Genomic DNA, 11,632 nt, shown 5'->3' on the forward strand with positions numbered 1-11,632 from the left:
TACCTTCCTGGTTTGTGTCTTCGTTTTAGACATGATGTTACAGCTTTCAACTCATTTCAGCGTACGTAATACAAACAAAGTGTATACAACTTCTAACAATTATTTTGAAGTATATTATTACTAGCAACGTTTCACCTAATATCTGTCCTCTTAACAAAGAAAGGTATTTTAAATGCTATAAGCTAAACCATTTGATTTGATTAACTGTTAATTAACACCGTTACCTTTTTATGGTTCTTGTTTGGCATAACTTTTAAAATATTTTTGCTTAAAATGAAATTATTGGCAATAAAGTGATAAAAAAATACAGTCAAACAATGATTGTACTACTTGTGACAACCTACAAGAGATGTCCTAAGGTGGGCTGCATCTCACACTCAGATTAAATCTGCCTGTTCTGATATGACTCTCACCTGATTGTTCAAATCTACTGTTTGACAAGGCTTTTTACCTCCAATACAGACTTGAGATGATGCAATGACACTACGCTGTCAAACATGCAGATGATTTACATTCTATAACTCTTATTACCAGTCCTTTTTCACAACGTAAACAGAGTTGAAATGTTATAGAAACTCAGCAACACTAGCAAATGTTGTTCTAATTGTCTCGAGACATGCTGCGTGTAGCACCAACTACATACAACATACCTGTCCAGAGCAAAATGTTGATATCTCGAATTGTAGACTCCGACACAAACACATCTGCACGCCACTTGAACCGGTCGTGTACAGCATAATATGTATTGTTTTTAATTCATTTTGCTCTGTGTATTCAATTTTTGAATAATTCAGAGACAGAAGAACAATAACATACAATGTATTACAGATTAATATCTTTCATACACAATGACTGATGTTTACCGAGTTGTACAGTAATTGTGGTTATATTGACATTGAAATTTAAGCATAGAAGTGTTAGAAATGATGCATAATAGGGAATGCGCTGACTGAATGCTGTCAGTCAGCTTTCTTTCAGCAATCAAGTGTCAGCTATAAATGTAAGGCAGTTTATATTTATGTAGCCTTAGGTACACAAGAAACACTATACATAGCATCGAGGGATCACAGATCTTTAGTAAGCAATAAGTTAGTCAGACATAGTTTTTATTCGAAACAGTGCAATAAAAAGAATTTACATAAGGCGCAAACCTTAAACTAAAAACACAAATGACCAAGATGTTTTGGGCTATATGCAGTGTTTTCACAAGACTATATTTTTGATAAAGAAATCTCCTAGCAGTTTCAAGATCCGACTGATTTCACCAGTACTCAAGATCCTATCGTTTATTTGTGGACTAAACCTTGAGCACATCTACACATGGATACATAAAGTAGCTCCATAAATTATGAAAACGAAATAGCAAGTTTAGTAATTTTCTTTTTATTGGTACCTTAAAATGTGAGTTTTGTGTATCACGTCTCAAAAATTTCATAATTTAACAAACATAAGGCTAAATAGAAGATAAGTTGTAGACTAGAGATAATTATATAATATCATTCAGATCGAGTAGATTCAATCTTCCAGGCCATTGGGTGTTCTTTCCTCATGCCATTGAACTAACTAGTATCAACATTTAAGAGTTATCCTGTCCTTGCCTAGCAACAAAGCCATAATATAAAGGAAGAAGAATAATTATTCCTAGTCTGGAAAGTGCAAATAACTCCTAAAGTGGTTAACAGTAGTAGTATGAGTTTAGGATCTTGAGTATTATAAGATTTTAAGGAGCTGATATGGTTATTCCGGTGGTATTGTGGAGTTATCTTCTTTTCTCACATCTTGAGGGGATGCACCAGCCTCTGTGAAACAAGATTGCTCTGCTGTTGAAGCCAGGACAATGTCTCGTGAGCCAAATTCAGTCAAGAGATTAATTTGAAATGCAGACTCTGAAGTCTTATAAGTAATGTTTCAATATTAACCATAAAAATTTAAATTTTTATTCATCAAAGCAATTTTAACTATTATATTATCATCAACATTTCATCTAATTCTCTAACATTAAACAGTTGATTGAGAAATTAAAGTCAACACATTAAACAAAATAAAATTTTTATACCAAATTTGCTAATGCTAGGGATAAATAGCAAGCATGAGCTATCACTGTATTAAAACATTTTAATAACGATTGGTGGATTTTCAGTTAGTGCTGCTACAAACAAAAACCTTTCCCAGAACTTCATTTTAATAGATAGCTAGCCAGACCATGATGTGAATATGAGTTCTGCATATTGGTATAAGACAAACTGATAAATCTGGGAATATGCATTGTTTAAACAGCACAAGTTGGAAAAGATTACACAAACATAGGCAAACATCTTAGTTCAATCCATGTAGGTCCAAAGATAAAAGTTAAGCTCTGATGATAAAGAATTCTTTTTCTATGTAAGAAGTAAATATCGCTACAACTTCTATGATATATGAAGGCAGGATAAGAAGAAGAATTATTCTTATCATCAAAATGCAATGACATCAAGAAATCTGGCTAAAACTAGTTCAGAATTGCTTGACAAAAAATACTTGGTCTACAAAGTAAACCAAATAATAATTAAAACTCATTATGGGTAAACTAACTTTAGACTTACCTTCAGGGGCAATATGTTCACCCTCCTTTTCAATTTGGTCTTCGACCAGTGCATCAGGAGCCAAACTGTTAGGTTGACTGATCACCGTTACTTTTATGTCTGACTTTTCAGCCTCTTCTTTTTCGTCTTCTTTCTTTGCTTCGTCTGGGTCCTGTTGCGAGTCTGGCTGGGCTTCTTCAGGTGTGGTTCGCACAGGTGTTTTATGGGGCTCGGCATGAGATAGCGATTGATTAGGTGAAACAGGAGCTCTGTTCACCGGTTTGATATTTAAAGAAACTCGCTTACTTCGGATTTTTGAATTCAAAAGTGGTCTGGTCGGAAGCCGGGGACTCACCAACTGAGGAGAGAAATGTCGCAAGACTGAATTGGACAGACTGAGCGAAGCTAACTGCTGATTGGTTGACTTTCCCTTGTTAGTTATCTCCATTAGCAAACTGTATTGCTCTTCATCGATTTCATACCTCTCTTTTAGGTCACACGGCGCACCTGATACATAAAATCGTTTTTCTACCCTATGTGTCTGGATGTGAGATAGGCGTTTTAGAACACGTGTTTGCTCCAAAGCCAACTGTTCCAAGGTAAATCGCTGCGTTTGTGGGCTATACATGGCGAGTGAACTATACCTTGGCTCTAAATCTGCTACAGACTGTGGCAATCTTCGTGTCTTATTAGCCGAGTTGGCGGCGATGTCCCGAACACAACCGGGTGGTGCTGACTTAGACGTGCTTCGATTTGGTAGATCAAGTAGCGTTTGATGTGGAGAATTACCGGTGAATGCCGTGCTCACCCGAGTTTGACACATAAGCTCAGAAGGAAAAGGTGATGCCATTGCAATCACTTTTTCCTGTGTTAGTAATCCTAGCCTAGGAGCAGCTGTCTTTAGTCGCTGTTGATTTTCTTGCCGTTTTTCAGAAAGCTGTTTGGACGTTTTGAGCCGTATTCCAAGCTTACGAGCATGAGCTCCTGGAATGAGGGTTCGCTGCGTTGGCGGCCCGTAATTAGCTTTGTAATTACCGTTTGTCACAACTAATTTATTGTAAATCTGCTCCAGCTCTTTGTACTGTTCTATCGAATATATTTCTGTTTTAGGCGACCCTTCCAGTTCATCATCTAGATACTCTAATTTGCTCAGCTGAGTCGACGACATTGTCCAGCAACAGCGAGTGCTGGTGATAGCGAAATCTGGCGACAGCAAGTCCTGGTGACAGTAGGCTTTGGGTGCAGCAAGTTCTGATGGCAGCCAGTTTACGCCCAGTAGCTCCGTCGTGACACTCAATGTTCTTCTCCAGACAGCTTAAATTGTAAGAGCTAATATCCAGCTTACTTGTTTTGCAGAGCCTCGTCTCGTCTCCGTTGTTAAGGATTTTGTCTTCTTGACATGGTCAATAATTGACAGGCTATACAATCAATAGATCTGCTCCGCCCGTGACATACAATATTACTTGAGCTCGTATCAGTGACTCGTTAAGTATGCTCAGCCGAGTAGATTATTATAACGAACAAACGTAGGTGGGATAATACTTTATCCGTGTTTGAGATCATTATTGTTTACTTAAATAACTGCTTATTGTTGTATTAATAGAGCCAATAACCGTCAGTAAAAGAAACGGGTTTCGACTAAACATAATACCATCGATTGGTTTACTAGTGATTAAAAGATTAAGAGCCATATCCTTCGTTACTATAATTCCAAACAAAAGCAAACAATATGACACATTATTGATCAGTCAAGCATACATATGCGCTGACTCCGTTACGCTGTTTGAGCCCTTTTGGAGAAGCACGACAGCTCAAGTCAACCGTTCCTTCCCCATTTATTGTAGAATGTAGGGCAAGGATGCCCATTAAGTTGATCGTGATCGACTGGTCAGGCGTAAAAGCACTGTAAAGGCATAGTGAGTAGATCGCATAGCCTACAGTGTTTGAAAATGGTTGGAAATAATTTTAGTAATGAACTTGATGCCAAGCGATACCTAACCTTGAAATGATTCTATGATGCCAAGCGATACCTAACCTTGAAATGATTCTATGATGCCAAGCGATACCTAACCTTGAAATGATTCTATGATGCTTGTGTAAGATGGCGCTGCAGTGAAAAAAGAACAATGAAACCCAAAAATTTTGTTAAACTGAAGTTATACCGCAAGAAATCAATGTTGTGCCTATCGTTGGAAATCAACACTTTTTCATATCTATAGAGCAAGCAGTTTAGCGAGTAGATTTGCCTGTTTTTCTTTCGCTTTCTATGAATATTGCATCAAGTCCTCGCCAGCTATCATCATAGTAAGAAAGAGGATAAATACGAGTGGAAAAACTAGACCAAGTAAAGAGCCTAAGACCTAAGACTACCATATGGAACGAGAAGAGGACTTTTTTTCACAATGTCATTTACAAAGTACGTTTGCCTAGATAGGTTGACGCAGTAATGCAAGGTGCACCAGCATATACAGTTAATATAAAATAATTCACAATGTTTTTGAGTTTTGCACAAAAATAAGTCATAGGTGGTAGATCATTTGGACTCAGGTCATGTCATAAGTAGCTCTCAGGCTGATAGAGTGAGTATACCCCTGATCTAGATGAATAGATCTTTGTAAACCCCTGAGCTAAGCGAATAGATCTTTGTACACCCCTGAGTTAAGTGAATAGATATTTTTACACCTCTGAGCTAAGTAAATAAATCTTTGCACACCCTTGAGCTAAGCGAATAGATCTTTATACACCCCTGAGCTAAGCGAATAGATCTTTATACACCCCTGAGCTAAGCAAATAGATCTTTGTACACCCCTGTTCTAGATGCTCTTAATTTAAATAACCTATACAGAGAATTGCCATGTTCCCTTTCAATTTTTTCCGATTTATAGAGTAATAATAAAATCATAGAACTACCCATGCACCAGTATTTAAATATACATATATTGAACTGATCAACCACACTGCACAAGGAATACATTCCACCGCTATCCACTGTTGTTGTAAGGGAATTGTAGAAATTGATCTTAAAAGGGGTTTAGAAAAAGTTGGTTTAGCACAGGTTTAAATGTGACATTTGATGCCTATACTATGTAGTATGGGTAATCTGCATGTATGTACATACAGCTGTTAGTGTTATCTACGGGAAAGTACTTCAGTAAATACACTATTCAACTGATAAGATACTAGCTGGACAGTGCTCCATGCTTGTACATATGAGCTATGGCTAATCTCTACCTATCATCCAGCCAGCTACAAAAAATGTCAACTCTATCAATAATACAAGCTGCTGAATTTCTGTAGACAGAAACTATCCAAACAGATATCATTTTTTCTTACTGCTCACCATTCACATAACAAGCCTTGCTATATCACATAACCAGCCTTGCTATATCACATAGCCAGCCTTGCTATATCACATAACTAGCCTTGCTATATCGCACAGCTAGCCTTGCTATATGATACATCCAAAGAACCTAAATAAAGCTAAAAATAGTTAAAGCTTTTTCCCATGAGTCATAGAAAGTGTAACTGCAAAAAAGCTTGGAGATTATCTTCATTTCAAGGTCAGACAACTACCAATTTTTGTGATAAATTCCTGCTCACTGCAAATACATGGCTTACGCCTGCATGATTTTCTTACTAGTATACGTTGCTCATTAAAAACTTAAAAAGAATGCGGAACAATCAATTTCCTTCAAACCACATATATATTTTAGTTCAGTGTAGGTGAACTCTGAGTTTTGTTGTTGCTGTTAATTCTTCATAATCATGATATTATTGGAGTATTGAGCATAGTTGAAGATTTTAAAATCTTTTATCATTTGTAATTATACAAATATTAGTGCAATTAAGTTATAGTAGATGTGACTGCTAGTGTTAGCATACTTGTATCATTTTTTAATCATTAGCATGTTCAAGTAGTCATAGGGAGTTGTCTCATTTTTACACAGCTAGGACCGAGTTAAAGACTCGAATAAAATGGTAAACCTGAGTAATTGTTTGTATGATTACGATGTATTCTACTTTTAGACAGTTGAAGTTTCAAAACAATATGGCTACAAAGGTTATTGGCCAGGTACACAATATGGCCGACTACATTCGTGACACTAAATAACTTTTTTGGAGTATTAGTCACCGTAACTGGTCATGCAAAGAAATACAATACGGAGCGGCCAGAGAATGGTATACTAGCAAGAATAATGGAAGCAATGATGATAACGATAATACCGACAACACTAGTAGCTATAGTAAGAAGGATGGATGAAGTTTTCCTTCATCACATTGATCGAATGAAGAGTACGGTTGATAATCAAGTGATGTCAAAATCTCTTTCATTTTACTTTTTCGATATACATGTACCTTTATGATTAAGAGTTATATCATTGCCTATTAGGTATATTGGAACCTCACAGAAGTTTCTTGGTCTTATATGACTTTCTACGCAGTATAGTCAGACGTGACTGACTACCTACAAAACTTGCACTTTTAGGTCTGTTTATTTACCAGACTAAAGCTGAGGATGATATGAACATTTCTCACGCCAACAAGGCATCGTCAGTTCTGCTAGATATTGGTTGGCTGACCAGTTGAAGGTCAGTGCCTACACAGACATCTTTCTTACCACAATTGAACAAGTGCAACTACAAAAAATATTTTTATTTTCAAATTCTGCTTCATGTAGGTAGCAGCCATCTCAGCGGTGCTCACTCATCTTCCAACACTTTCTATGATTCCTAGTTCTGAATTTTAGCCAAACTTCTTGGCTATTCTCTCCATTTGTATTCATTCTTTGTATTTAAGTTGAGCGAGTTGTCTGGCAATACTCTCTGTCGGTTTTCCATTCTATGATGAAACCAGCTCCGTCTCATTCCAGCTCTGTACCAATAAGGTTTTTTTATTATTCCTAAATACTGATCTGCGGTAGAAACTATTTAACGCTGATGAAAATGACAAAAATCACCTAGAAGCTAGTTTATTCACTACTCACTCCTAATTATTCACTTCTCATTCACTTCCACCACAAAACCATTTGACCTCCTTCTAATGTCTGACCTGCTTTATTTTGTATTCCTCTTTATAAACGTATACCACCCCTTTATCAGTGACTTTTTCCATATCACCCTTTTGGTTCTTTTTGTAACCACTTATTAATCCCAAAAAATACTGGTAAACTTCAATATATGAATGAGTTCAGTTCATTTAAGTAAATCCCATATGATGGAACATAGAATACTCAGCCTCAAAACTATAAATATTTTTTTGCATTTCTGTGGTCAGTTGAAACAACAAAAATGCCTATAAACAGAATTAAGTCTAGTGGCATTGAATCTAGTAGCCTCTAGTAAGGAAATAAGAAAAACCCGATGACTGAATCAATGAGAGAAATATTGACAATCATTGACAAAAATGACCAGGTCAGTTTTGTATTCTTTGGCAATTGTTTATGTGGTGTGCTGATACATTTGTGGTATAATGTTTGTGTATTGATAAAATAAACTAATTTTTGTTTGGTAATATATGGAGTTGGTAGAGATGCAACAGTTTAAACAATTCTAACATCTACGTCTGTTGAATGTATCAAAGTTGAAAAGCTGAAAACAATGTGGAGATTTTGTAGTTACTTCGCAAGCCTTTTTTCAAGAGTGAATAACTCCTGTATGATAGAAGTTTTGCTTTCTAATCTCAAAGCTAACATTTTTTGTAAAAGATGTTTTGAGCTCTCAAATACTACTTCAATATTGCTTAATATTAGCAAACTTGTGAACGATCTGAAGTAGAGGAAGACTCGCTAGAATAATACGTACATCAGAGGCATGTTTCGTTTTGCTAGGCAGCATAGCTGGATTAAAAAAATAGGTCAGTCTCTTTGGGTGTGGCTAAGCGATGAAAAGTTAGTAATAAGCCTCAAGGAATTTGATAATATTGGGGCCAACTGATAGGCACAGCTGGTGATGCGTTTGTGAAATGAAAACTTTTTTTGTCAAGTTTTATATGCCTGGCCAACTTTCATTGCTGAATTTATACTAGCTGGTTTCCGTTTGCTAAGTCAATGAGATGGGTACCCAACTTAGAATCACTCTAAGCCCAAATTGTCAAGTCACATTTAGTAGCATCTCCAGAGACTGAAATCCTCAAATAAATACACCCAATGAGCAGAAGCGTACAAGTTGCTTAATTTTGCTCAAATCTTATGATTTACCTATTCAATCTGTATCTGTATAATCTGTTTTAATCTGTATAAATGTTTATCTTGTCTTGTACCAAAACTCTGCTGCAATTTCTTGTGAATGCTTCAACTGTAGGGCATAATTTTAATTTCGACAAAAGCAACTACAAGTAGGTTCTATGCATATTATACATGCAAGCTGTGATATTTCATCTTAATGGGCTATCTTCCATGTAATCTCTGAAAGGATTACATGGAGCATGGCCCAGGCTTTCATAATGGAACTGCCTGTAGTAGTCAACTAACCGGTCTGAGACTCCCTGTAATCCCTGTCTCAGAGAGACCATCAAGTTTAGCTCAATGCAAGAAAGTAGCCTTAGCTCAATCTAAGAAAGTAGCCTTAGCCCAATGCAAGAAAGTAGCCTTAGCTCAATCTAAGAAAGTAGCCTTAGCTCAATCTAAGAAAGTAGCCTTAGCCCAATGCAAGAAAGTAGCCTTAGCTCAATCTAAGAAAGTAGCCTTAGCTCAATCTAAGAAAGTAGCCTTAGCCCAATGCAAGAAAGTAGCCTTAGCTCAATCTAAGAAAGTAGCCTTAGCTCAATCTAAGAAAGTAGCCTTAGCTCAATCTAAGAAAGTAGCTTTAGCTCAATCTAAGAAAATAGCCTTGGCTCAATCCAAGAAAGTAGCCTTAGCTCAATCTAAGAAAGTAGTTTTAGCCCAATGCAAGAAAGTAGCCTTAGCTCAATCTAAGAAAGTAGCCTTAGCCCAATGCAAGAAAGTAGCCTTAGCTCAATCTAAGAAAGTAGCCTTAGCTCAATCTAAGAAAGTAGCCTTAGCCCAATGCAAGAAAGTAGCCTTAGCTCAATCTAAGAAAGTAGCCTTAGCTCAATCTAAGAAAGTAGCCTTGGCTCAATCTAAGAAAGTAGCCTTAGCCCAATGCAAAAAAGTAGCCTTAGCTCAATCTAAGAAAGTAGCCTTAGCCCAATGCAAGAAAGTAGCCTTAGCTCAATCCAAGAAAGTAACCTTAGCCCAATACAAGAAAGTAGCCATAGCTCAATCTAAGAAAGTAGCCTTAGCTCAATCTAAGAAAGTAGCCTTAGCTCAATCTAAGAAAGTAGCTTTAGCTCAATCTAAGAAAATAGCCTTGGCTCAATGCAAGAAAGTAGCCTTAGCCCAATGCAAGAAAGTAGCCTTAGCTGAATCCAAGAAAGTAGCTTTAGCTCAATCTAAGAAAATAGCCTTGGCTCAATCCAAGAAAGTAGCCAGCCCAATGCAAGAAAGTAGCCTTAGCTCAATCTAAGAAAGTAGCCTTAGCTCAATCCAAGAAAGTAGCCATAGCTCAATCTAAGAAAGTAGCCTTAGCTCAATCCATGCAAGTAGCCTTAGCTCAATGCAAAAAAGTAGCCTTAGCTGAATCTAAGAAAGTAGCTTTAACTCAATCCAAGAAAGTAGCCTTCTCTCTACAAGCCATCAGGAGTAAATCTCATACAAAAATTACACTTTTCTTCCATTTCGTAACATGGAATGTTCCAGACTAAACCATTTTACTATAGCTGTCCTCCTTCACGGCATACAATCAACTTTCACTATATTGCCTTCACTTTATCCTAGAACTTCTTGTCAAAACGCACTCATATGGGTGACTGCTCATCAGGATTACTGGCGAAACACTCTAGGCAGGATTCACAACACTTGAACACTTAGAACGCTATGTGTCTCGAGTCTGGATTCCTACACTGAGAGACCGGAGCATTCAACATTACTATCAATGAAGTTACTCTTTTTCAAGTAATATGGAGCCATTCGCCTAGACTGTGCCCCAAAGATTTACAGCTACTAAAATATTATGGCACATCAAATATCTAATAATCAGATGCGGTTTCAGGGATAATAAAATTCTACAGGAAGTTGCTAATGTTAGTACAACACAGCCTTATAAAATGAATGGTGCAATCATACTTGGAAACTTTGGGAAAATTTGGGAAAATTTTAGCCGTTACCTTCTACCTAATAGGAAATCTCAATCCAGCTCATTATCTCCATAATAATTTGCCTGGGTTAGAGACAGATTTGTAAATGTATATAAAAGAGTCAACCGTGAAAGGCGGTAACATTGCAAATAGTAGCATGACAATATATTTTACATCTCCTGAGCCTTGTAGCCTTGGCTCAGCCAAATATATTTTAATGCAATTATAAGAAATATATAACTTTTTATGAAGTTGAAAAGCCTGTACTACATTTGTACTAGCCAAATCTTATGGGCAATAATATACACATTGTTTACAGTGCACACAAATAGCATGCACATCAGGGGAATATATGCAAAATGTGTACCGTATACAAACACATACATTCTGATAATATATAAGAATGTGCACTATTTACGTTATGCGCAAATATTGTGTCCAACATGTCAATGGATGTAATATGTACACTATTTCTATGATACAAAGCAACATGCACATCAAGTACTTTTAGATACATTAGGTGTATTATTTACAGTGTATGCAAACATCGTGAACGGAGTGGGCAATACATGCAATATGTACAAATCCTATAGTATATGCAATAATGATGCGTGCCACATTAATAGAATGTACAATGCTCTAATGTTTGCTTGCGTATCTTCCAGTTATCTTATCAAAGTGTGTGTTAGTAGAAATGCCATATTTTACTATTTTAACATTACAATATGTAACATATTTCACACACTTGAAAATCAGCTAGTGTTTTATAGGTTGCACTTTAGACCTCATCCAGACCGTGAGAGACAGCATTCGACATTACTATTAATAAAGTTGCTTTTCCCTAGTAATATAGAGCCCTCCCCTTAGGGCTTAGACTGTGCCCCAAAGATTTACAACTACTAAAATAAGGGACATTAAATATCTAATAATCGAATGCA

The 11,632-nt window shown here is 36.6% G+C and overlaps 1 protein-coding gene across 1 annotated transcript; it reads left to right on the top strand.

Moving 5' to 3' along the window:
• Positions 1 to 8,977: 8,977 nt before the first annotated feature.
• LOC137393980 (ion-translocating oxidoreductase complex subunit C-like) lies at positions 8,978 to 10,024 on the top strand. Its single transcript, XM_068080697.1, has one exon. It carries the CDS (start codon positions 8,978 to 8,980, stop codon positions 10,022 to 10,024), a length of 1,047 nt encoding a protein of 348 aa, XP_067936798.1.
• Positions 10,025 to 11,632: the final 1,608 nt, after the last annotated feature.

The sequence above is a fragment of the Watersipora subatra genome, chromosome 4, assembly GCF_963576615.1.
Source record: "Watersipora subatra chromosome 4, tzWatSuba1.1, whole genome shotgun sequence".
NCBI classification, from domain to species: domain Eukaryota; kingdom Metazoa; phylum Bryozoa; class Gymnolaemata; order Cheilostomatida; family Watersiporidae; genus Watersipora; species Watersipora subatra.